General features: G+C 41.2%; 1 protein-coding gene across 1 annotated transcript in view; it reads left to right on the top strand.

Moving 5' to 3' along the window:
- The window catches only part of MMRN2 (multimerin 2), a 230,057-nt gene that overhangs the window by 190,412 nt on the left and 11,738 nt on the right, over positions 1-27,907 (top strand). The window contains exons 3-6 of the mRNA XM_085607581.1: positions 394-500; positions 21,954-22,031; positions 23,748-23,921; positions 25,830-27,767. Of these exons, the coding sequence (XP_085463707.1) occupies positions 394-500; positions 21,954-22,031; positions 23,748-23,921; positions 25,830-27,767 (2,297 nt within the window). The remainder of the gene's footprint in view (positions 1-393; positions 501-21,953; positions 22,032-23,747; positions 23,922-25,829; positions 27,768-27,907) is intronic.

Genomic DNA, 27,907 nt, shown 5'->3' with positions numbered 1-27,907 from the left:
CACCTATAAACTCACTGGAGGTAAAGAATTTATTTCTCCACATGGGAATATATTTTTCGGACAAAGAAAAATAGAATTAGATAAAATGTATAAATCACATTTTGCTTTGCTTTCCTCGATTGGCTGCAGTACAGAAAATCCTTAGGACTAATCGTAGAGGAATGTAAGTATGACAGGATTTTCAAGGTCACCTTCTTGGCATTTTGTGGATAACAAAAAATGCTGCAATGTTTGGAATTCCTAGTTGGACACCTGCAAGGCGTAGGTTTCCGCATGAATTACTGACTTCAGCTTGGAATTTTTACTATTTATGGTCCCTTCATTGTTCTACTGCATGCCCTCTCTGGATGTCAGAGATGTTATGACTGGTAAAATCCGGTTCTTGATTTCCAGGTACCGGGTGGCTGTGAAGCCAGTGTATCAAGTGAAGCAGAAAGTCTTGACATCTGTCAAATGGAAATGCTGCCCTGGATACTGGGGAAGTGACTGCCAACAACATGGTAAGGCAGTTCAAGGCCGCAGTTGCTGTCTCTTTGATGTTCTTGGCAGTGATTATATATTCATATGCATTATTCTGTCAGGGGGAATACATTTATTAAACATGTGAATGTGATTATTTTCGCACGATAGGCCACAAAGAGAATGCATAGACCTGATACTATAACAAACAGTGATATATGACAGAGCTATTCAACCGTGCAATTAATACTGCAGAGTTGTGTATAACCTGTGAAGCGCCACTCCAAATCCCAATAGAACAAATTTAGAAGCTCATCTGTCCTATGACAACCTAATTTGTATGACTGAATAATTGTATAGTGTTAAAAAACACCATTTATTTAATCGTTAATACACATTTTGTGATTACCGCCATATAAAAGCTTGCTATCAGGAAGGCAGGGACTTCCAAGCACCACAGAAATGTGTTTGTGTAAATAGAAGTAGTCCAATAGCAATATCTCGCAAGACGTTTAGTTGCGATGTATTTACGTTTGTTGGCGGTATTGTCTCCATCACATGCTGCATGTGTTCATCAGTGTTTAATTTGTCAACTGTAAAATCTATCAGTTGTATTTGTGCACAAAATAAAATTGCCTGTACTTCAGGCATTAAGGTGGCAAGGTGCTGGCACCAGTCCTTGCTTGTTATAAACCTTTACTCTAAGAGCCTCATTACAAATCTGACAGTCCACGGACAGCCAAACTCACGGGGCGCAGCGGTGGGGGTCTTCCGACCTCCCTAGTACGACCAGAGTGGTCGGGCCGCCCAGGGACCACCGCAACCCCCAAGGATCAGAGATCCCTGTTGGTGGCGCAGCAGTCTTGGGGCTGCAATATGCTTGGCGGGGCCGCTGCGGCACCCCCATACATTGTACAAGTTTTCTCACCACCACACTTTTCATGACGGTGCCCCCCTGTGTGCATGCACCCCATTACTGATTTTGACGTTCCCATTGCAATGCCTATTTTATAGGCACAGCCGTGGGAATGCCAAAAAACCTCCCGCCAGACAGGAGAACACTCCTAATCTGGCGGGCGGTTCAACCACAGGTTTGGTAGTGCGGGAGCGGGGCAGTCGCGCTCCCGCACTGCCAAACTTGTAATAACAACCTAAATATTTAGAAATGTGATAAAATAGTCATAAAAGGCCCCATAAAACTTCAGGACTTGTTTATGTGCCGTGAAGGGAGCATCCATTGTACAGAAAAAAGCACACTTGGCTTCATGCGTGTTAAACGCACTTATCAGCATAGGCCTTGTCTCCAAGTTTACCATAACTTAGTACTGATGCACTGATCCATCCTTGTCCTATAGATTTCATTTTCTTTGGTGAAAGAACAATTTATACTGATGCTTGGGATCCCTTCCACATCCAGTCTCACCCCGTTTTCTATATTTCTGAGAAACCTGCTTAAGCTTTGTCCTATATTTATTCTTCCAGTTAGAAATTAAAATATCTTTTTCATATCTTCATGACATACCATGATCAACATGCATATAAGCTGATAACATTTCACTTAATTCCAGTGCAAAAAAAGAATGCAGTGCATTGCGCGGGTGTCAGTTATAGTTAGGTCAGATAACTATAACTGTTGAATTTCACTGGTTTTGTATGAGTGAAATCTGAGCCTAACTATAACATACCTATAACCTTTGGGATTTTTCAGTGAATTTCTAAGGTGTTTTAAATTATATTTCCTAACTATAATGTCCCTGTAACCTTTGGGTTTTTCAATTAGTTTCTAAGGTTTTTAAAATTTGATTTCCTAACTGTAACCTGTAACCTTTGAGGGTAAGTGTTTGAGTGAGCACATGAGTGTCTCAGTGGGTGTGTGAGTGAGTGCATGAGTGTCTCACTGGGTGGGTGAGTGGGTGCATGAGTGGGTCTGTGAGTGAATGCTTGAGTGTTTCAGTGGGCGCATGAATGTCTCAGTGGGTCTGTGAGTTGCGTGTGAGAGTGTCTGAGTGGGCCTGCACGTGCCTTCATGAGTGTGTAGGTCAGTCTGTGAGTGAGTGCATGAGTGGGTCTGTGAGTGAGTGTGTGAGCCTCCAAGTGGGGTCTGTGAGTGGCTATGGGAGTCTCTGAGTGGGTCTGTGAGTTAGTGTGTGAGTGTCTGACTGGGTCTGTGAGTCGGTGTACATGTTTGAGTTGTTCTGTGACAGGGTGCATGAGTCCCGGAGTGGGTACTGCTCACTTTCTGCTCAATTTCTGACTTTTTTCTCCTCACTTCTGACCTTTATTTTGCCTCTTTCTGCTAATTTCTGTCCTCTATTTTGCCTCTCGTTGATGGCCTGTATTTTGCTTCTTTCTGCTAATTTTCTGACCTCTATTTTGCCCCATACTGCTCGTTCAGCTCATTTCGGACCTTTATTTTACCTCTTTCTGCTCGATTCTGACCTGTATTTTTCCTCTCCCTGCTCGTTTTGACCTCTATTTTGCTTCTTTGTGCTCATTATCTAACCTCTATTTTGCCTCTTTGTGCTCATTATCTAACCTCTATTTTGCCTCATACTGCTCGTTTCTGACCTTTATTCTGCCTATTTCTGCTCGTTTCTCACCTTTATCTTGCCTCTGTCTGCTCATTTCTAACGATTATTCTGCCTCTTTCTCCTTTTTTCCCCGGAACCACGGGTGAGCCTCAAGGCCCCGCCACCCCCACCCCCCCCCCCCCGGTCCCAGCCAGCTCCTCGCTTCCTGCAGGAGCAGGTATTGCTGCTGGAAAGGCAGTTCCCTTCGTGCATGAGCAATCGTTTCATCTCTTTCCCTGCACGCATGTCTGCTTCCAGCTGGCCGGAGCACTTTGAACCTGTGTGCCCCACTCCTTTTTTATGAAATGCCCCTGGGACCTGGCCCACCCGTGGCCCTTTCGAAAACAAGCGTGGGAGCCCGCGTTTGTTTTTCAAAAAGAATTGCCACATATTCATGATTTTCGCGAATTCATGGCAAATAAAAAATAATGCTTTTTTGCCCTGCAAGACCACGGCTTGGGGGTTAGGGTATTCCTGCTGAGTACCAAGATGGCTGCCAAAATTCCTGGTTGAAATATTGGCAGCCAATGAGAGCTTGTTATTATTTGTGAAATCATCACGATCAGAGATATCCTAATTTGGATTTCTTTTAATTTCTCGAAAACTACTGAATGGATCTACACCAAGTAACTGAAAGCGTGATCTGGTTAACCAAATCTACCTTTCTGCCCTTTTTGGTATAATTCTGTCCAGTGGTTCGGGCTGCACTCGTGTCTACAGGTCCTCTGGGAATTAACATTGGAAACACACTTTTTTTGACCCCCTCTATTTCTTGGCCCCCGCTTGACGGATCACCCCAAAACTTTCCATGCACAACAAGACTCACCATGACACTGGTTTTGAAAAATTTTGTGAAGATTTGTCACATGGCGCCAAACATATAGGAAGTCAAAAAAACTCTTTTTCTATGGAAACATGGTCCTGACGACCGCCAGTAGGTAATATGTGTAAATTCATATATATTCACTGAAAAAACAAAGGTTAAAGGATTATAATGATGAATTTGTCAGTGACAACATAAACATTTTGAACTAAAAACACCCACAGAAATTCACCAGTTATAGTTGCAAGCTTGAACTATAATATGCGCCATGCACTGCTTATGACCTCACATATGACATCACACATGATAAGTTCTGTGACATCATTTAGGGCATCACTGATGACAGCTCAAATGACATTGATGACATCACTGATGACTTCATCCAATAAGTGTGCTAGTTTATTGTACAGTTTATATAGTCATGGGTAACTACCATATTACTTTGCTATGTAATTTTTTACAGCTTGGGTCCAGCTAATGGTTGTAAGTTTACAAAACGCATGTGCTCCTAATGCACCATGGATGTGTAAAGGTACTGAACACATTATAAAGGTTTGCATTCAAGAGTAACTCTGGGCGCATGTGACAGCTGACTTGTATTCATTATGCTCCACTCAACTTTTAGGTTCTGCAGAAAAAGTTTCCAACAGAAGAAGGATTTTATGTACTAAATACTAACTTTTGTAAGCAGCCTTAAGTTATTCGAGAGAATTGTGCCAGCATAAAAATGGATACTTAACATAGAAGATTGTGTAAGCCAGGTACTAACCTATGTACACATGCTTGTTTTGCTTCAGAAGATGTGATATCTGTGAAGTTTTTTCCACAGTATGAAGGGTGCAGGTAGTATGATCTTTAGCACCTTTAGATCTTGATTAGTTTTTTGCAAATAGTGTATTTTGTTTTTTACAACTGTTGCATAGAACGCACACTGTTCTTAGTAAATTCTTTTGAATACTCTGTGGTGTATTTCTCATGAGAGTTTCAGTGTTTGCAAACGCTGTGGTATAGAATTAACTCTCTCCATAGAGTAAACACGGTTTACAGTAGTCAATTCTCTACTGATATCAACTTCATGTCTTTATGTAGATTCGGTGTCTGTCAGGGGTTTAATACAGATAAAAACTGTCCATAGTAGGATATTTGTTTTTTATTTGGCGTCACTATTTTGGCTTTCTCTGAACAGGTGTATACAGATTGAACACCGTACTCAATGAGAGTTTCCCATATATCTGTGGTTGATTGTTAATGTGGCCTATACTACCTGTAAAGTGTATACTATAAGGTCAATGTTGCACATAATCCTTGTTTTTAACACCTAAGAAAGTAGTCTCTGTGTTGGTAGTAATGATGCCTGATCTTCTCTTGAGCTATTTTGTACTTACTGTCAGACCTTTAATGCCATAGTAATTTATACAGCAATATGCAGTGAAACGAAGCTTGGATGAGGTCGTTAATGAAGTCATCAATTATGTCATTTGAGATGTCATGAGTGATGTCATGTGTGAGGTCACAAGCAGTGCATTGCGGGAGTGCAAGTTATAGTTAGCTCTGCTAACTATAACTGGTGCATTCCTGCATTTTTTTTTTGTTCAAAACATTAATGTTGTCACTGACAAATTCACCTAATTATAAAGTTACGATAAACTTTGGTTTTTTTTTTAATGAATTGATAAGGTTTTTTTTTTTAAAAAAAGTTCCTTTTACCACACCTAAATGTAACATTACGTTAACCTTAGTTTTTTCAGTGAAATCCTTTTTTTTTTTTTAAAGTAAGATAATACTTATTTACCATATGTAAATGCAACCCCCACTACTCATGGCCTTTTGCCTTGCATGGCAGAGCGTTGGCTGCACTGCCTACATCCAACACGCCCATCAGCCTAACCTATGCTGCACATGGCCTTTGGCCATGCCTATTGGGGGATGGCCAGAGGACCTGGCCCTGGGGACCCCAACACCCAGGACCTTTTTTCTTTCTTAAAGGAGAGGGGGCCGCACAACCTCCGAGCCACTTAATTAAATAAAGGAAAGGGAGGCCATGTTGCCCCCCTCTCCAAGCCTTCTTAGGCCCTGGGGACCGATCCCCAAGGACACTCTTTTATCTTCATCCCGAAAGGCCCAGCATGCTTGTTTGGGGGAAGGTGGCATGCAGCCCTCCTCCCTGGGATCGATTTCAGCCCCAGGGACCCCATCCCTTGGGGCCCTGTATGCATGATTGGGTAGGATGGCATGCGGACCACATCCCTGGGACCCAGTGCAATTTTTATGGTGAATGGGCATGCGGCCTACCTCCCCGGGCAGGTTTTGGCCTAGGTGAACCCCATTCCACGGTGCAATTTTACAGGGGGAGGGCGTCACGCAGCCCCTCCATAGGGCTGATTTAGACCTCAAAGAACCCATCTCCTGGGGCCTGGTGCAATTTTTATGGGGAAGGGGCACACGGCCCCCGTCCCCAGGCCAATTTCGGAACTAGAGACCCCCCTCCCACAGGGTCCGGAGCAATTTTGAAGGAGGAGCGGGGCAAGAAGCTCACCTCCCTGGGACGGTTTTGCCACCAAGGACCCCAACCTCCGATGCCTGGCAATACATTCACGGGGGAAGGGGACACACAGACCCTCCAGGCAGATTTTGGCTCCGGGAAACCCATCTTCCAAGGCACAGCAACATATTCAAGGGGGAGGGGGCACAAGGCCCCTCTCCTTATGCCGATTTTGGCCCCGGGACCCAATACCCTGGGGCCTGGCAGAATAGTAATGTTATGTTATGTTATATGCATTTATTACGAGCGCAGATACTCAGGAGTGTCCCGGCGCGACTCTATAAAGGTAGAATGCTCATCATCAAACAAAAAGAAAGGTTTTCAGTTTTTTCCTAAACGTCCCCAAATCCTGGATGGTACGCAAACTTAGCAGAAGTGTGTTCCAAGCAGTAGCTGCCTTTACTGTAAAGGAGCCACCTCCGATCCTCTATCGCTTAAAGCGAGAAACATGAACAAAATACAAAGACGCAGAGCGCAAAGCCCGCCCAGGTACATAAAAAGCGATCCGCTTCTGAAGATATATAGGCCCACTACCATGAAGTGCCCGGTGGGCCAAAATCAGTAGCTTAAATTTAACTCTAGCGGCTACTGGTAGCCAGTGGTACAAACGGAGCTGGCTCTGTACACTGTCCCTAGAGGACAGCCCAGATAACAATCTAGCAGCAGTATTCTGGACTACCTGCAGTTTCTTTAAGATGTAGCCCGGAATACCAGAGAAGAGGGCATTAGCATAATCCAAGCGGGACATAATCAGTGCACATATGAGTGTTTGTCTTGCAGCTATTGGCAGAAGGGAGAAAAAACTTCTAAATGATTTAAGCAGACCGAAGCAGCCACCAGCCACCTTCTTGATGTCCGTCTCAAACGAGAGACGCTCATCAAACCAAACCCCAAGATTCTTTGCCGATTTCTCAGAAGATATTGGACAGGGGTATTCAGGTGGCCAAAGCTGCTCTCGGAAATTCGGAGGAAACATACCAAATAGTAGAACCTCCGATTTCCCTTTATTACACTTAAGCTTTGCCTCCGCCATCCAGTTGAAAACTGAGGCCAGGCAAGTTTGTGCCTGAGATACCGAGCCCACCTCTCTCTTCCAGGAGAATAGTAGCTGGGTATTGTCCGCGTAATGGAGAAGAGGTAAACCTGGCCTCTCTCCCTGGGCCTATTCCGGCCCCGGGGACCCTATCTCCATGGGCCCAGCAGTATCTTCAAGGGGGAGGGGGCACGCATGCCCCTCACCTGGGGCCTGGAACCATTAAGGGGTGCCCACCCAGGGCATCTACTGCACTGTCGTTGGGGGCTGTGGGCGATCCCAAAGGCCCCGCCCCCTGAGCTGGCTCCCCGCATCAAGCAGTAGCCAGAATTGCGATCGCTGCAGGGAGCAACTAATAATGCTGCTCCCTGCGCGCAGGAGCAAAATTTATATCTGTGAAGTAATACACATTAAGCAAGGATCTTTATTTCTTGTAGAGAAAGATGTTTATTTTACATATAACAGCCCACTGGTGAAGAGCGGTGTGGAACAGTCTCCAGCTACCAGTTTAAACAGTGTTAAACACAAACAGCATTCAGCATTCTCTCTTACATCATAAAAGGCATCATTACATCATATGAAAACTAGCAGTAGAATGGGATGATGTAATAACCTAACTGCACAACATGCCTCTTTTAAAAAAAAAGAAATATACATATATAGCTGCCCGGTTGAAGGCGCAAGCCGAAACGCATAGGCGCTCCATGTGGAGTGTTGCTTTTAACCACATTGTGAAATATGAAAATAAATACTTACTAGCAACTGGCCCTCTTGCAGTGCTTCTTTGGAGTTGAGAGTAGAGTGGCTGGACCGGTGGAGTGGAGATGGTCGTACAACAAAGTAACATAAACTAATACAAAAAAACTAAAACAAGTTCCATACAATAAGCTAACAAAATGTCACATAATAAACACAAGATTCAAGGTACTTACACAAGATACTCCTTCAATTTCTCAGATTATTTGATTTTTCCTTTTGTTTGGCGTAACACCTGACTCTGACAAGGAGAATCCAGTAGAACACTTTTAGAAAGTATTTTATTCTCACTTGATACTTCTTTGCCCGCAACGTGCTGTATCACTGTAGAAAGTGGTTTTGTTAAATGTAAATTGATACTTGTATAGCGCACTACTCACCCGCAAGGGTCTCAAGGCGCTTGTACGAATACCGCTGTGGAACCCATCCTGGCTTTCCCTGTGAGGCGTCCACTCCTGGGCACCCCCAAGGTGGAGGCCAGGCATCCTTAGCGTTGTGGGGGCCGTTGTGGAGATTAAGCAAGCTATTGCCCAGAGTTGCAGAGTGGGACTCCGTGATTGGAATAGGCACCGAGGCGAGAATTATCAGGTCCGTGGAATTTTTTTTTGAGCCCAAGTCCCGCCAAGGCTGGGAATTGAACCCTGGTCCCGGGCTAGAACTCTGCATCAGGGTCTGCCACTCTAATCATTGAGGACATATCTCCCCGAACATCATCACAAGAGACACCAGTGGAAAGTTCTTTTTGCATGTTTGTTAACTCTCCTTTTTGTGAAACTCTTGTCATATATTTTTCCTCAGATCGTAACTGTAATGAACTTTCTCCCCAGACAAACTCCCAGATGGTACTTGGTAATCATTAAAATCACAACCATCAGCACTATCGTTCCGAAATATTTTCTTCTGACCTGGTTTACGAACTACCACAGAACTCATATTCCACCATCCTCTTTTGTGTAATAAGAGGGCACTTCCATACACTCTTTCCATCTGCACAGGTGGTGTAAACTTTGATGCTCCTTTGAAACCTACATTGGGTTTGATGATATGCTCGTCAACTAGCTTGGCTTTCATTCTGTGCACTTTGTCGTGATATTCTTAGCCGCTAACAAGCTTTGCACTCAGATTATCTTCAACTTTCCTCACCAGCATCATTTAACCTGTCACTTTCAGCAATAGTTTTGCTAAAATTGGGTGTCACAAGAGGACGGCTAACTCTCCCTCTCATTAAAGAAAAAGAAACAACATCCGTTGCTGAGTGCGGGGTCATTTGATAACTCCAAATATTTTCCTAAAGATTTTAAAACATTTTGGTTATTAGCTAAAGCAGCCTGTATACCCCCTTTCAAAAATCCACATGCGCTCTAAACTTGACCATTGGCCCTAAGACGATATAAAGGCCGCCTTTCTGCCCTGATACCTCATTTCTTTAGGAAATGCAACATATTTGATGAAACAAAGTGTGCCTCATTATCAGACATCAGTACGTTTGGAATCCCTTCAATACGAAATGTTCTCACTAAAAAGTAATCACCTTATCGGTAGTGGAATTACTCACAAAAGCATGATAGATCCATTTTGAAAAGTTGTCAGTCAAAATACTCAAACACCATTTGTTTGTCCACAAAACATTACATGGACCGGAGAAGTCTATGGAAACTTTAGCTCATGTTTTCTGTTGCGCCTTATGATAATTAGATGGTTCACACAACACTTTCCAATGCTTATCTGAATGAACGCAAATGGGACACATATCAATGAATCTTTCTACTGCAGCATCCACCTTTTTAGTGTAAGACATACCATGATGTCCAAGGTAAGTCAAAGTAATACGTTTGTGTATAAGACCTATGGGTGGCTGAAACAGGTTACGTCTTACCAAAATTCCATTCTATACACTCAATTTATTGGAAACGTGTGCAAAACTTTGCAAACACATTTCCAAATTAATTCTTGACAGCCACTCTATTTCAAGATACTGTTTCACCATTTGCTCATCTTCCTCATACATTCTTACCCCTTCGTCTTCTGATGCCACTCCACCACATTTGTCCAAAACATCCACCACAACACACTCATGTTGGTCCAACACAGCTTCATCATCTTCACATTGTTGCGGCAATCTGGATAAGCCGTCAGCTGTAACATTACTGCCCCCAGAAATATGTTTGATATAATAATCAAATTCTTGCAACCTAGCAATTAACCTGACTAGTCTTGAAGAAGCTTTACCAGATCTAACCCTGTCCATCATATAAACCAAAGGCTCATGATCCATAAATAACACAAATGATTTACCCCACACATTTGTTTTCAATTTTTCAACTGCCTAAACACAAGCTTGGCATTTTTTTCAATTGTGCTATAATGTAGTTCTGCACCTCTCAAAGCTCTGGAAATTAAAAAAAACAGCACCTTCTTTACTATTGGCAATTTGGCTGAAGACACCACCCAAACCAATAGTACTTGCATCCACTGTCTTACAAGATATCCCATTCAGATCAAATGTTTTAAGTGCTGGTGCTTGAGCAATCAAACTCTTTACTTTGTCAAATGCACCATTATGCTGTTCGGACCACACAAACAGCACACCTTTCTTCAAAACGTTTTCTCAACAGCTCCACAAAGATTGCATAACCATTCAGAAACCTTGCATAATACTCTCCTAATACTAAGAAAGACCTCAACGATTCCTTGTCATACGGTCTGCTAGCATTTGTTATCGCACTGACCAAATCCGTTTTAGGAAGAATTCCTTCACATGTAATTTGATGAACCAAGAATTCTATTTCTTTGACTAAAAACTTGCACTTATTTTTGTGGATATTCATCCTTCTCTTTTCTAGAATCTGCAAAACCCTATCCAACAATTTATCTACCACAATATATTTATTTAATGATCTCCAATCAGCACACAAACGCAAGCCCTAATTTGTTTTAGAGCTATAACCATAGCAATTCCACTCTGAACTGTTACTAGGTTCAATAATACCTTCAGCACACAACATATCCAGATGCTGTTTGACCTGTTGACGAATTCCCAATGGTACCATAAACACTTTGTGTTGTACAGGAACAGCCCCTTTTTTTAGCTTAATACGGTGGGAAATACCTTTTTTCTGTCCCACTTTATCTGTAAACACAGCACCATACTTTTCAATAATTCTTTCCACAGATTGTTTTACATCTGCATGACCTAACGTCACATCTCTTAAAACAATCAGTTCCAGGACACAGCATCACATCAAGCTTGCCCAAATCATGCCACCTGACAATATCCTTTCCATTGATAGCCACATATATTTTGGTTTGTATCATACGTGCCTAAAACTCTAGCTTGTCCTCAAACTACCCTAACATGTCTATATCAAAATTGCCAAATGCTTTAGGATTTACATCTGTCTTTCTCAAGTCTATCTATTTCCACTTGTATTTAAAACTGACTTCAGAGAGTATAGTAATCGGATAACCCTAATCAATCATTATATCAATGGCCACACCCCCTATATGTACCACACCAAGTGGTGCCTTGAATCCTGCATTGATAGCATATACATTATAATCCTCTTCACTAGCATATAATCAGTGCTTTAAATGGGAAAAAATAAGTGCAGGTACTCATTAAAATGAGCTCGATGTGTGGTGAGTGGGCGGGGCTAGGGGTGGGGCTAAGAGCAAGACATGATGATACTTAACGACTTCTATTATAGTTGCAGCACATACCAAAACACATGATAAATGTGTTTATATAAACAAAGCAGGTAAACTCATTACACAAAATGAAAGAGAAATGCGATAATATGTTAACATTTCTTTTTTTTTGCAATAGTTGCACCTTGTTAATGCCATACTGTTAGTTGCTGTTGTTTGGCACAAGACTATATATTTTTGAGCACATGAGTAGGAAGAAACTGAAAATACCCCCACTTCGATCCAAAGCTCTTATGGCACAAAGCAAATGAGGCAAATCATCCCGACCCTCCCCAGAAGATATCTCTTGTCTCTTCCATCGATCTATCCCTTCATCCTTTCATCCTACCATTTACCTGCTGATGTCCCCCATTTAACCTTTACATTCTATTGTCTATTTAGTCTTTCATCCATTATTCAGTTTTACCCTTTCACCCCTTTATACCATCCACCCTTTCACCCATCCTCCCTCCCTTTCATTCATCCATCCAATCTTTCACTTATCCGCCCATCATCCGCCCTTTTATACAATCATCCACCCTCTTTCACACATCCATCCATTCACTCATCCATCCATTCATCCATCCATCCATTCACTCATCCATTCATCCATCTATACATCCACCCTTGCTCACTCATCCATCCACTCACTCACCCACCAACCCTCCCTACTACATTATTTATGAACCTTGGTCGCCGAGCAGTTACGTACACACAAAGTGCCACCCATTTTCTTTAAAATACCTCCTAAGAGTGTATTGATTCTCTCTTTCTCTCACTTTTTTCTTACAAAAAACAGGCATACAAATGCAGGCAAACACACAAACATAAGCAGACACACAAAAGACTCTGGTATGTTAAAGCCATGTTATAGTCTTTACCATGGCTTTTTAAATTCCCACTGCCTGGGGACTGCCATGATTCCTGTGTTTGCGCAAATGCAGAGGATAGTGTGAATGTGGTTGACAGCACAGGGCCTGAATGGACCCCATAGCTGCCAAGTTTTCAGATTGCTATGTGTGACATTTTCATATTTTCATTGCAATTATGAGTGACATTTCAACGACTATGAGTGACACTTTCTCGCTAGCAAAATTAAGCAATGAAGACGAAGGAATCATATAAATATCAGAAATGACACCCATTTGAGTATAGCTGCTAATGTTTCAGATTGCTTATGTGTGACATTTTCATAGATTCAGTGGATTTACGAGAGTCAGGCAACAACTGTAACACTTAGAGTGGCACTTTCTTGCGACCAAAATCATGGAATGAAGTCAGTGGATATAGACAAATATCAGAAATCACACTCATTTGAGAAACAAGGAAGTCAAACTCTGCAGCAGGTGCTTTTGAAGCTATTATTTAATTTCTAAAAAAACTCAGCACCCTCCACCCCAACCTCAGCTTCAGGTGCAGCCAAACCACATGAAACAAAGAGATCGCTGTGACAAAAATAGCAACTCACTGAGCTATCCACATACAATACAGTACAACACAATATGCTTTTTTGAAGGAGGCATATTAACCCTCTACGCTACTTAATGGTGAGAGTGAAATCTGTCAGTACAGAAAACTCTGACCTCTCTCCAGCGGGAACAATAATCACATGACTTATCTCTGACTTAGCAAGTCTAACTGTGCTGGGAAAAGAAAGGCTGCTGCTTCGTAGTGTCACTGTCAAGCAGGGATGTTAAACACTTTGAACTACTAATAAATCATCAAAACTGCTAGTTTAGACAAAACGTAGCGCATTGTCAACTCAGACAGACAACTCTAGTGTGCCCATTTGCAAGGCCCTGTATACCGTGCTGGAGCCCCCTATTCATTTTTGTAACAAACATTTTAAATGTCAGCAGCAGGAGATTATTAAATTAATATCGGATTGACCTGAATCTCTTTATAGCTGTCAGAACGATCCACCGAGTAGAGCTGCTGGCGCGGCACCACTGGGATCGCTAGCCTGTCTCTTCTTCAGAGAGTCAGGAAGGTAGGTGCCTCAGAGCAGAAAGCATAAGCACGCCAGGGGCCTCTTCGATCGCATTGTCTGGGCATTAACCCTCCGATCGAGAGAAAGTATGGGAAGTGTGAGAATCCGCCGCCCTTGCCCCTGATAACATTTCTCTGTTTAAAATATTACCCTGCACTGACTTTTCACTACCTGAAGTGCTGCGCTTTGAAAATCCCACGCGCACACTAGCAGGTAAAATGAATCACGACCATGCTCTGTCAAGCACAGCGTGATAGTGAGCGCGTGATAGTGAGCACCGGAGATTATTCAAACGAGCCCTGCTGAATAGCTCAGCTGGGGCTCAGATCGGGGCTACAGAAGCGGCGCCTTGGCTGCCAGACACGTCCCACTCCTGCTTACCAGCACAGCTAATGAGCCTACCCTTTCATGAGTACCGGTACTCTCTAGGGCAGTAGAGAAGTGCCGGTACTCAGAGCGATAAATTCAGTACCGGTGAGTACCGACCCATTTAAAGCACTGCATATAATATAACAACTAAATACGCTAAACTATCGTTAACATCTTCCACAGTGTTGACAGTTACCCCACCACTGAACTTTGAACTTCTGCAGAAACTTTGGAAACGTTTTACTTTGTTACATTTAGTGCATTTTCTTTTAAGTGCTGGAAACATGAGATTATTGCTTAGATGAGATTTAGAACCACATATAAAACAAATGAGATTAGACCGATTACCATTTACTTTAATAGATTTGTTTTTCATATAAACAGTGCACACTGGTATGCCTGCCTAAACCTCCTCCAATGTTAAAACTCTTGAAGACAGGATGAATTTTTCTATACCTTTGGCAATATCTAGAATCTCAGATAGTTTAGGATTTTGACACACCAACAGTCTTTCTTAATTTTATTTTGATTCACAATTTTAAAAAAATTGGTCCCTTATATACATCTCAACTTTCTGGCCAAAGTCACAATTTGCAGCTAACATCCTTAAAACTGCAACGTACTCCTCCACCGACTCTTCCTCAAATAATTTTCTCTTGTAGAAGCTATGGCATTAAATCATGACATTGGGCTCGCCAATAAATTTCTTTTCCAGACTAGATAACACCTCTTTAAAAGCATCCTATGGTACATCTTTACAAACTGGCGCAGTATTTGATTGTAAGTTTTCAAAAATCTGTATAGCAACGTTACCCAAAAACTGAACAATAAGGCTAATTTACTTTCCGCTGAAAATGCCTTGCCATCTATAGCTACTAGGGAATTTGCAAAAGTCTTAAACCATTTTTTCCAAATAAAAGGTGGTTTACCTGGTGTTTGTAAAAAAAATTGTGTTGGTTGATTGAACATATGTGCTTTACCCATGGTACTTTGGGAATCTGCTGGTAAGCAACAAAATTTCCCTCCAACGTGAACTCCCAAGAAGAATGTTCACCACGTAACTTGCTGTTTCCAATAAACTTCACATATGAGTCAGTATATTTATAGATGTAAGTATCTCAACATGTATGTGGGAATGGTCCTTTTAGAGCGTGCGCGTTGCTGGAGAAACACGCATGAAAGTGTGCGAATAACTACCCGAGCAGCCTGCAAAACTTAGTAAATGGTAGAAGTATGTACGTCACTGAATCCGATGTACACATTTTATTTAATGTTCAAACTGACTTTACTGAAATAACGTATGCGTGCCAATAATACGACACGTTATATCATCCAAAGAGAAACTCTAGTGTGCACGTCACTGACTCCAACGTGCAATTACAATTGATTAACAAGTGTGCGCATCACTGTTCTGATGCACGCTTTAAGTCCTAGCAAACACTTCACCCAAAATGGCTGCCACATACAACGCTAATGCTCCAACGTCATGCATGCACTCCGCTGGAACATAGCTACTTCCTGGCACCTCTCTGCGCATCAACAAATATTTTGCCCGTGAACACTTTACTCAGCTCGTAACACGGCAGCATTGGCAAACAGGTAAGATTAACCTGTAATGAAACAGAACAGTACCTCTAGAAAACCGTCATACTTCTGGTTTTTCCATAAAATGCGTTGACTTCCTTGTATTAAATTCAAATATTAACATTTGCCTCCAATAATTACATTTTACGGCGGTGTCAATTTGCCACGACAATCCTTTGAAATCTTCGATGTTCTTTAAGCATCTCCTCTCAGTGGGTTGACCCTATTTTCACTCATGGCCATTCGAAGCAATATTTTTCCAAAAATGGGAGTTACCGTGCATTGCAACATTTTTACCAATATTTCAGAACTCCAGAGCTTCCAAACAGTGAGATTCAGAGATAATAGCAGACAAAAATACTGTTGAAGAAAAACAGTGGGCCATATCATACAATGAAGCAAAAAATAGACACAAACATATGGAGACCACCACACAAAAATGGGGTCTCCAGTTTGCATCACCATTAGGAATTATCAAGAACATTAGTTCATGATTTGAAAATATTGATAATAAATGCCTGGGCTGAATTTTATCCAATGGAGCATGCTGCCCCAAGTGTACATGTGTGTAGTCACAAGGATTGCCCCGTGTGCACACTGATGCAATTTCGGTCGGGTGCCTTTTGCACAGCAAGTATTGGTGGGGTACATTCTGCACAGCAAGTTTTGGTGGGGGACATTCTGCACAGCACTCTGGGGTCCCTATGCACACCTGGTAAAATGAGCCTATGCACAGGCAAGAGTCATTATCTTATTTGAATGGGGCAAAGCAGTGTTTAATTTGTATTGTAGTTACTGGTGGTGGGCATTGGCACACATGTTGTCCTTCATCAAACTTTGACCCAGTGCAAGAGAGAGAAAGACATAAAATGGAAAAAGTAGGAGTATGAGAAAGAAAGGGAAAACACTTACCAGGGGGTAGAGGAGGGATGAAAAAGAACCTGCTAGAGTGTGATAAAAAACACAAATTGTAGGGTGATCAAAGAAAGAAGCATGATGTGGAATCAAGACTAGGCAGCCTTCGTAGTCATCAACTCCGGCATTCAGAGGCGCCAGCAGTGGAGACATAAGAACAACTCTGGGAATTGTCCTAATGTGTTATGTAAATTAAGCACTAAGGGCCTGATGTAGGACCCCATTTTTGCATGCGGAAACGGGTTTGCAACCCGTTTGCGCATGCAAAATATGAATGGTCTATGTACAATTCCTAAATAGCGAGTCGCAATTTATTTTTAGGAATTTTATTTATTTAGGAATTGTGAGTCGCTATTAGGAAGGGGCGGTCCCTTTCTAATACCAACCACAACCCCATATATGAATGTTTTGCGACTGCAATTGTGGTCGCAAAACACTCGCAAATTACCACCCTCTTCAAGAAGGTGGTAATGCAGTTGCAAGTTGGAAGGGGTCCCCAGGGTACCCCTTCCTTTTTGTGACTGTCTCTAATAATATTTATTAGGGGCAGGCAGTGGTCCCAGGGACTACCTGCCCTTAAAAAATGAAACGCAAACGTTTCATTTTTATTTTTTAAATGCATAGCGTTTTCCTTTAAGGAAAACGGACTGGATTTAAAATAAAAAAAATACTTTATTGAAAGGCAATCCCAGACATGGATGTCTGCTGAGCCCAGCAGGCCACCATCCCTGGGAGGCCCAGCCCTTCCCAATGGGGTCGCAAATTGCGACAGGCTAATTAATATTCATGAGCTTCGCAATTTGTGACCCCATTGGGAATGGCAAACAGTGTGAAACACACTGTTGTACATGGCAAATAGCGGCTCACAAATTGCAAGTTGCAAATGCAATGGAATTTGCGAGGCGCTATTTGTCAGGTCGTACATCTGGTCCTTGGACTTAGATTTGCCCTCAGTAAAGGGGTCCATCAAAGACCCCGATGGCTTCTCCAAGTCGAACTGTGTAGCCCGTGATAAAATTACACCCTTATTTCAAGGAGAGCTAATAACCTCCCAAAAAGGGGTTAATATAGATCGGAGTAACGGTCACAGTTTAATCGCAAATTCCTCTAGTAGTGCACTATTAGACGACAGTACAAAGGTACTAGGTGGAGCTCCTATTAGTGACCCTACCCGCCAAGGAACCATCCTACCCGTATTACAACAGGGAACACACCAGGATGATGGTTACTCAATCATTAGTTGGAACATATCCGGCATTGCAAGTAAGTCTGGTGTGTTAGGATGGAAGGAATTTTTTAGTTCATTTGATATAGTTTGTTTTCAGGAAACCTGGAGTACCGTAGAGGTCTATTTTGATGGTTATGTAGCATATAATCTGCCCGCAACCCCTTCCCCCCGTGGAAGAGCAAAGGGAGGTTTATTAATTTTATTAAAAAATAACTTACCGATGAAAGTCAAACGAGGCACCAATATAGGGCATCATTCACAGTTATTATGGCTGCAGCATAGGGAGGCCCAGGATGTGCTTTTGATTAACTTCTATAATAAAACTTTCAATTCCACCCGCTATAATGTAGTTTTAGAACTAAAACTAGAATTAGACAAAATGGACAATAGGGAAGAATTTTATTCGAATATTGTTTGGCTAGGTGATTTTAATGTTGTTACCTGTCCTTTGTCGATGACCAAATTATGCGGATGTCAAAATGAAGAGGGTAATGATTATCTGCACTTCCCACATACTACCTATGGTAACACTCTAAATGCAGTAATGACAGAATTTGACCTGGATATTCTGCAGTGTGCTAAGGATGGGAGCGAACAAGAGATCCCAACCTTTATTGGAAGGTCTGCGCACATTTGTATCGAACATGTCATAGTTTCAGCCAATATTGTAAATTTATACTCTACCCCGCAGGTTGTCGAATTGTCTATAAGTGACCATAATTCAATTACTATGTACCAGAATATATGGGGGCGTAAAACAGCTGAATCATGTACAATTGTGAATAACATCATACCTACACGCCCTAATGGTACAAGACTGAAATGGAGAGGTTCCAGCTCCTGTGTGATGCAAAAAAGGATTGTACAGACATGTAGTAATGAAATAGATGATTGTTTATCTTTTGGGACGGAACCGCCACAGATTATGTCTAATTTCCTTAAAATCTCCGCTCATATCACTAAATTACTGACTGTGTCAGGCTAGGGGCTGGATTGATCACTTTTGTACTGTTTCACTGAACCGTTTGAAAATAGCCCTCTCAAACAAACCAAGGGATAGTTCAGTTATCCATTTGCTAAGAGAAGAATATAATCTTAATATAAAACGAAGGAAGAAAGAGCTCCAACAAGAGGCATGGGACAACCTTGCATTCGCAGCAGAAACCTCAAATAATAAGCTATTCTGGGAAAAGTGAATTCAAAATTACTTAAAATCGAATCAGTCCCAGAGCTTTTAACTCATGTAAGCTGTGAAGAATGGGTGGCCCAATTTTCTAGTTTTTTTAGCCCTAGCGATATCCCCTCAGTAAAATTTAAATACCCAATGCCTTTGGCCAAATATCCCACTTGATATAACTTTGGACGAAGTCATGATAGGAATAGGAAATAGTAAAGGAGACAAAGCGCCGGGTGTTGACGGTGTCCCCATTGATGTGTACAAATCAATACCAGAACTGTGGGGACCCATACTTACCAGAATTTTTAACGCTGCGGTAACTGAGGGTTGCCCTTCCTTTTGGGGGGAATTCGTTATTATCCCTATTTATAAAAAAGGTAACAAATCAGAAGCGAAGAACTACCGTCCAATCTCCCTACTTGACTCCTCAGTAAAAATAATGAGTAGGGTTTTATTGTTAAGATTGGAGGAGTGGGTTACGGATAACGAAATTATGTCACAGGCACAATATGGTTTTAGAAAAGGGTTAGGCACGTTGGAACAGTGTATTAATTTGGAGCTTTTAATCGGCAAATATACCAAAGCCAAGCAGGGTCGGCTTTTTCTATGTTTTATTGATTTAAGTAGTGCTTTTGATTTGGTTGATCATGGAATTTTATGGTCTGTTTTACTCAATCTAGGGGCCCCAAAATCGATTATCTATTTCTTGGCCAGGTTGTACGAAAACCTTTCAACCAAAGTTAGATATGGCCAGAAGGGTGAATGCACCCCTAATTTTAATGTAAAACGCGGCATTCGCCAAGGCTGTGTACTAGCCCCACTACTCTTTACTCTGTTTATTAACGAAGTCGATGCTATACTTAAGAGGATATAGGTGGATTCACCACTAGTGGAAGGCAAAGATGTTCCAGTCCTGCTTTACACGGACGATGCCGTGCTTTTATCAAGAACACCGGTTGGCCTCCAGAGGTTAATAGATGGGTTTGCAGCTTTTACTAACCAGAGGAAGCTGGTAATAAACAAAACCAAAACCTTCACAATGGTATGTGGCCCAAAATATAAAAGCTTGAAACCGTTTTTTATCGAGGGTAATAAAATAGAAAATGTGGATAATTTTTGTTATTTGGGTATCTCTTTCTCATCGGATGAGAAATGGAATTATAAATTATCCCAGGTTCGGGCCAAATTGAGGAAAAGTATATATGGTGTTTTTAAATTTGCCATTAATCTGGGGGATCGTTGCATTAAAGACATGATTGAGATCTATAAAGATAGATGTACATCGGTCGCCCTTTACGGGGCTGGGATTTGGGGATCAGAACCTTGTCATGATTTACAGGTGGAAGAGAACTCTTTTTTAAAAAAGCTTTTATGTCTCCCCGTCTCTGCCCCCTCTGAACCTATTCATTGCGAGGTTGGTCTTAACTTTTTGAGTGATTTAATAGCATTGAGACCGCTTCAGCTTTGGCGTTCGATATGGTCTAAAGACGAGACAACTTTTACTAAATCTATTATAAACGACTGTCTATGCCTAGATAATTATCTAAAGATACCATGGTTGAAATATTTAACTCAAGTTTATGGGGACATTTTTTATCTATCTGTTCTGGGAAAGCATAACGAGACACCAGTTACATCTAAACAGGAGTTAAAGAACATCTTTTTGTCACAAAAGAACGTATGTAGGAGGGAATTAAGAAACAAACCACGTACCAATTTTACCACCAATATATGGATACACTGGGTTTCTAATCCTATCTCTCTATAGTCACTAGATCTTTCCATCGTTATGTATTAACCAGACTGAGATTAGGCCTCGTGCACCATCTGGTTGCGTTTCCTGTGATGAACCAGCACCCAGTTACCCCTTGTGCTTGTGACGGGTTCACAAAACAAAGCACTTTGCACTTTCTGTTTTTATGTGATCTTTTCCTTCCTTTAAGGATTGTCTATCTCAAGCCCTTGTTTAAAAAGTATGAAACCAATACCATCAATGCTGCTATGACCCTACTTTTTGCACTCAACGACCCTGATGTATGTTTTTATACTGCTACATTTATTTTAAGTGCAATCAAGATAAGAAAGAGTATGCTGTTCTAACGCTAACCTTTATCCCTCATTAAGTTAGGGACAGTCTTTTTGCTCCTGCACTTTGCATTTTAGCATTTAGCATGTGGAATGATACATCGTTACTAATATTGTGTTATGCTGCTATGCACTTTGGTTTTTGAACTTTTTAAACTTTTGTGAGTTGATCCTTTGCTATCGCTATCAATATCAGGTTACGCTGCTATGAGTCCATTGTTTACATCTGGAGTTTTGCTTTAACTTACGCACTATATACCCGACATTGAAAAGCCCGATGCTTCCCCCTAATGTAAATATGCAATGCTATTCTGCGCTTACTGTTTATTTTAAGAGAAGATAACCATAGTCTGTTGGATACTGTAAAATGATAACTGTATGTGTTTTAATAATGTATGTGGATCTGTATCACAGTATTTTAGTTTGTCATGTGTTATATATTGTGCTTTTATGGTTGTATGTCCCAACCGAATAAAGCTTATTTTGAATTGAATTGACATCTGGCCCTAGGTCTAAGGCATTATACAAATGAGGAGACACCCATATCTGAATGCTTAGCCTCTGCAGAAGGGGTATTATAAAAAGTCCCTTCCACGCTCTCCTTCAACAGTAAATTGCTTCCCTAAAGCACGTATGGACCACAGGGCAAAGATTGTCTAAACTGCCTCTTGGGCATTAGGGAGACATTGAGCGTTGATGTTTAGTAATACTCAGGTTATCTCCTCTTTATTGCAGATCCGAATGCTATTTTGATTCCCCCCAGTCACATCACAGGGATAAAGGGTGAGACAGAAAGCCCATTTCCAGAAGGAGGTATGAAGTTCAACTGTTCTTCTTAAAAATCTTTTTACATTTTGATTGATGATGTTTTCTGAATTTCAGTACAAGAGAAAAACGTTTGAAATATGTTCTCTAAACCAAAATTTGTAAATGGACTCTGTATGCCATTGTTGGCGACAGACAAACATAGGTAAAGAGACATGATATGACACAAAATGTGTCTATTATCTCATTGCTGTAAATAGTTGAGGATATGCTCTTCTGGACTACAGCCCCTAAAGTGATTATTCACAGCTCTTCTAAGCAAAGTTATTCTGATAATATATTTAACCTTATTTCTCGCATCTGCAGGGAGTAACAGTGTTCATTACCCTACCTCCAGTCATGGGTGCAAGCCACAGAAGAGGGCGCACTAAATCATGGTGGGGGTAATTAATAGTTGTCATTGTCCTGATGCTGGGGAGGGGGAAAATAAGGCTATTAGCGCCTCCCTCGAAAAAGCGAGCACTGCCGGAGCAGAAACTGCCTCTTAACGGAAAAAAAACAAAAAAGAACATGGCGTGAAGATGGGGTTTTAAGTGACATCCTTCTTCAGCTGTAACCAACAATTCCCTTTTCAGTCAGACACTGTCTTCAGGAAGGATGAAAAGTGATAGATGGACTGCACAAATTAATTTCAGTCAAGTTAATATCCTTTGGACTTAGACTTTGCACTGTCCATCATACTAATTTTAATGACTTTTTATGGGTGAAAGGTGGCGTAGACACTGCAAGTTTCAGACCTGTGAACACGCCATCAGACAGCGGGGATGAATTAGTCTTCTCAACGACTAGACCCAGCTCTTCCCTCAATCCTTTCTTGCCAAAGCCCTACTTATGGCTGTTTGTCCAGACTCTTTCAGAGGCTGCTTTTTGTTTTTAATTTTTCATTTTTGCCAATCAATTTACTCAGACTTTTTCTCCTAACATTGTCCCTCATTAAGAGGGGCCTCGTTCTCCCTCCCCTTGCTCCTGAGGATACTAGGGGTAAGTGCGAATCTAGGGTGGGATTACGAGTTGCACCCTGAGAGTATGCTCATAAACAAAAAATAATTTGGGTTAGAGAATTCTCCATTTTCCCAAAGAGTTTCACCCAGATGTTTGGCAAGCTGCAGAAATGTCCAAATCAAAAACTCCTTATCTGTGCAATTACTGCACATTTTATAATTCTGAGTACATTTTGAAGATTTGTGTGCATAAATTCCCTATCTTCCTGATCTATATCTAAACCTGCAATATGTCCATGAAAGTTTGCCCCACTGTGCCACCCCAGCTAATCATGCTTGTTCACCTCATCCATGTTTTAACCCCGACATCAGAAGTTCTGCTGTTTCACCACCCTCATTTCTAGCATTGACAAAGCACTGTCCCCTCCTTTGCTCTTCTCTTGATTATGCCCCAGGGGTACTAGTTCGGGCATTGTGGCTACTCCAAAATCAGTCCTTACGTAAACCTCACAAAAAGAATTTGATTCTTTAAAAAAACTGAAGCTTGCTATGGGTACCTTTGTTCCTTCTTCATAACCAACGTGATGTATATCTAATCACACATTACAGCCTGTTTCAATGATTTATTGATTAGTTTATTGATCCTATTTCACAACAAATCCAGCTTCGGGACAGGTGGTGTATCAGTCTATGTAGGCGATACTATATTATATGGTCCTTAAGATATGCATTCTACGACTCTTCATTTCTCTCATAAAAACAGGCACAGCACCTACAGCAGAGCCAGAAACATTTATTAGAACAATACAAGACCAGGAATCTACTTTGGAGGCTCTGCAAAATGATGTTCATCAAGCAACCAGCAGCTTGAGGGATTTGCAGAGTATTCTGGAATTTAACCTCACCACCAGCCATGACATTAACCAAACCAGCTCAGGTAAGGGGAGGTCTTTCAATATCTGACTTGGATAAGACGCTTCCATCAGATCATGAGGAGAGTTTCTATGATAATATCCTGTATTTTGTAATTTGCACATCTTGTTAGTACTCTATTTACTCTACTTACGTTTTTTGTCATATTCCCTGTCCTGTTAGTTGGGTTTTGTTAAGAATTTAACTTGTAACTGTAGATTTTTATTAAGTACTTAAGAGGAAAACAACATCAGCAATTAATTGTCGCTATTGTTTACACTTAAATTACTTATTAAAAATTATTAAAGTAAAATAAATCACAAAGAGAGTGGGAGCTTTGCATAGATAAATCCTAAGCAGAGTCACCCTGACCCAAAAGCACATCTAGATATTTAACAACATAGAATTAGTTGCGTCTGAGAGTAGAGTAAGGGCCTTATTTAGGTCTCAGCGGATGGAATATTCCTTCACAAACGTGACGGATATCCCATCCGTGGTATTACGATCTCCATAGGATATAACGGGATCATAATACGGCGGTCTGGATATTTGTCACATTTGTGATGGAGTATTCCCCTCCGCCAAAATCTAAATCATGCCCTAAGTCTTGATACAAGTTAATCATATTTTAAATCTCCTAGCTATGTGGTTGACTTTGCTGCAGCACTACCCACCAATCAATGTAAACTGCCTGTCTAGTCTTCGCTAAATCAATATGTTGGTCATTCCAACTTTACAAGAGTCATTGTCTAAAAGAAACATTTTGCATGTATGTATGTATGTTTGGTTATTTATTGTTAATGAAGCAACAGACATTGCACACATCTCACTGCATAGAACTAAAGCATATAAAGGTGTGGGTGGTAGCAATAAAAAAACAGATTAGCCGTGACATGCTCAGAGGATGCTGGGTGCTGTGAATGAAAAGGAGAGCGTGCGGACTTTGTTGTGTGTATTACAGTTGGAATAGCAGAGTAGAAAACACAAGTCAGATGATGGCTTCTTTTACATTGTGTAACACTTTAAACCACTTGGACTCTATCACAGACCCCTCACCTGGGAGAGTGAAGGCCAACAAAGGGGGCCGATCATATAAAATGTGAACAGTATTGCAAGATGGCCCTCCTACCAACATAAATATCTATTCATTTCTATTACCCTTCAACCCTTTTCCATCACAGGAACAGAACAACAGGCCTGCACTTAATATGGCTTTGTGCTGGCACTAGCATGACACAAAGCAGTGCAACATCCAGCTGTGTGTTACACAAAGCAGTCCATTTGTGCACCAGCACAAGGGATGGCACCAGAAGCAGGACAATCTTCTCCATTGCGAAACACAGCAAATGTGGGTGCTTCACTGCATTGCATGGAAAATTAGTACATCTTGGCCACATTATCTTTCTTGCTGTCCACAATCCCACCATATTTTGCCTTTTCTTGATTATGTTACCATCCCTATTTTTGTCCTGCTCATCAGACATTACTTAGTAATTTGTCACTTTGCAACCACCTGCCTTTTTATCAACCCCTTATCTCAATGCAATTCCCCTGTTTCTTCTATTTATATACGCAGAGCAGTGGAAAAAGAGAAGTAGGCTGGCAGGAAGCAACCATGATCAGTGCACTGCTTCATGAACCGTGATCCTTACAGGCCCTTCTGATTCTGCCCGGAGGCACATATTCTGAAGATAGGGCTGCTTTAATGGGAATATTTGTATTACTGTGCAGCGAAGGGGAAAGAAACTATAATGCTCTATTGATATCAGTCTGCACCAATGGAAAAGTTTAGATAATCTTGCACATCTATTGGCAGTCTGACCCCTCCCTAACCTACACTTTGCTAGTATAGTATACCATTTTATGCAATTTTCATACACGGACTCCTAAAGGTATGATAGGTGTTTCATGTTCTTTATCATGTTTATTCCAGATTTTGAAGAACAACTCTTGCAACAAGTGCTTTTGCCATACGTTGAAAAGTTCTTGAGGGAACATTTTAACCCAGTCTTGACGAGCTTCAATAAAAGTCTCCAAAATCTCTCCAACAAGATGCAAAACCTCTCAGAAAATGTTGAACTCAATCAAAAAAATATTGAGAAATTCCACTTCAACACGGCACCAAAGAAAGACCTTCAGGAACTCGGAACCAAGTTCGAATCGAAGATTCAAGAGACCGTCGATCAACTTGACCAGTTGAAGCGGGACATGGATAACAATTACCACGTACAGCAAGCTTCACTCAAGTATAATCTCACCATGGTGAAGGCTGACACTGACTTCAAAGTGAAGAGGAATCTCAAGATTCAGCAAGCCCAAATTTCAGTTTTGAACAACAGTATTGATGACGTGAGGCGAGGACAAGAAGTTCTGCAAGATGAGATTCAAACATTGAACCGCAACATAACAGCACTTTGGATAAATTGTGGAACTAAGGAAGTCCGCAGTACTCCGGACATGATACGTGAATTGAATAAGTCCCTTGGGGAACACTTGCGACACATAAAAGACCTAGAGCTAGAGTCAGATGCAGCATTTGAAAATATCAACACGCTAGAGAAGTGGGTGAAGGATCTAAGAACCCAGTTCAAGAACACAGCCAGTGAACTTCAAGTGTCATTAATAGAAAAAGGTCTTATCATGGAGGAAAACAAGGTGGCTCTTCAAAGGCAAATAATGGAACTTAATTACACTATCATAAATCTACAGGAAAGTAATGATGATTTACTTTCATATATAAAGAACTGTGATTGCCAACGGCTTACTGCAGACTTAGAAACTCTTGAAGAAGACCAAAGGAATCTTAGCAGCATTCATAAGGAAGTTTTTAAAACTTTGACAGAACTTAGGAGAAAAGAAAGCAATTCTCAAAATACCATACAAAATTCAATAGAAGATCTTTCAATGGCCCTTCATCCCATCCAGCAGTCTCTGGTTTCTCAACAGGAGCAGAACAGGAACATAATGCAAAGTGTCACTCAGCTATCATCCAAAGCAAAAGAAATTTTAGATGACGTAAATTTGCTGAAAAAAACAGACGAGGCTGTTCATAGTCACATCAAAAATCTTGATAGCTCATTCAGCTCCCTCTTAGAGGATGCGATGCGTCATGACAGGGCTCTGGAGGCCTTACTAGGAGAAGAAATAATGGAGGTTTTATCAGAGGAACAACCAGAGGCCCTAAAGATGTCCATTTTCCAGATGAATGAGGTTATCAATACAACATCCAAAATGCTTGAGAAGCAACAAGCAAGTATAGAATCTATGAAAAAACGAATACAGCTTCTGGAGATGCAAAACGAGGCCCACAGTGACTCACCCGAATCACACAGGCTATCCGGCGCTGGTAAGCCAACAGAGAGCACTGCAGACAAATTAAACAACAAACGCGCTACAGTAGAACATATGGAACCAAACCATGAGGCTGCTAGAGATGATCAACTGGATAATCCATCATACAATGATATTATGTCCTTAAAAAAAGAAGTTAGGCACTTAGGCACAGAGTTGAAAAAGTTGGAATCACACTGGACTAAAAGCAGTTTCGGGTTTAATGAATCTTTAGCACACCTTGCAGGATCTCTCAATAGTTCCATTGATATGTTGAAGCTAGACATGGCCTCACTAAAACAGCATTTTGGAGGCCATGTCAATCTCTTTGAGAAGCTGTTTAAGAATGCACATGAATGGGCAGCCTCTAACAGAAGCGTGGATGTTGCAAAAATTCACTCTGCTATGACCAAGAAAACAAGAAAGCAACAAATAATTGAAGAGAAGCATGATAAAAGAGACTCAAAACAGACTAAGGCACAAACACAAATGATCGATGATTTTACCGAGAACATACTAGATATGAAAATTCATGAGAAAGGTAGGATATTTCATCACTTGTCAATTTATCATTTATATTGTGCCAGGCTTTATATGAGCAGTGTATTTGTTGTAATGGCTAGGAGACTTAAACACCAGTCAAGTCTTGTGCCAGAAAGTCCATAGTGTATGTGCTGAGTC

The sequence above is a fragment of the Triturus cristatus genome, chromosome 1_2 (genome assembly GCF_964204655.1).
Source record: "Triturus cristatus chromosome 1_2, aTriCri1.1, whole genome shotgun sequence".
NCBI classification, from domain to species: domain Eukaryota; kingdom Metazoa; phylum Chordata; class Amphibia; order Caudata; family Salamandridae; genus Triturus; species Triturus cristatus.
Note: the sequence above shows the minus strand (reverse complement) of the source record. Positions and strands in the feature narration are given on the sequence as shown.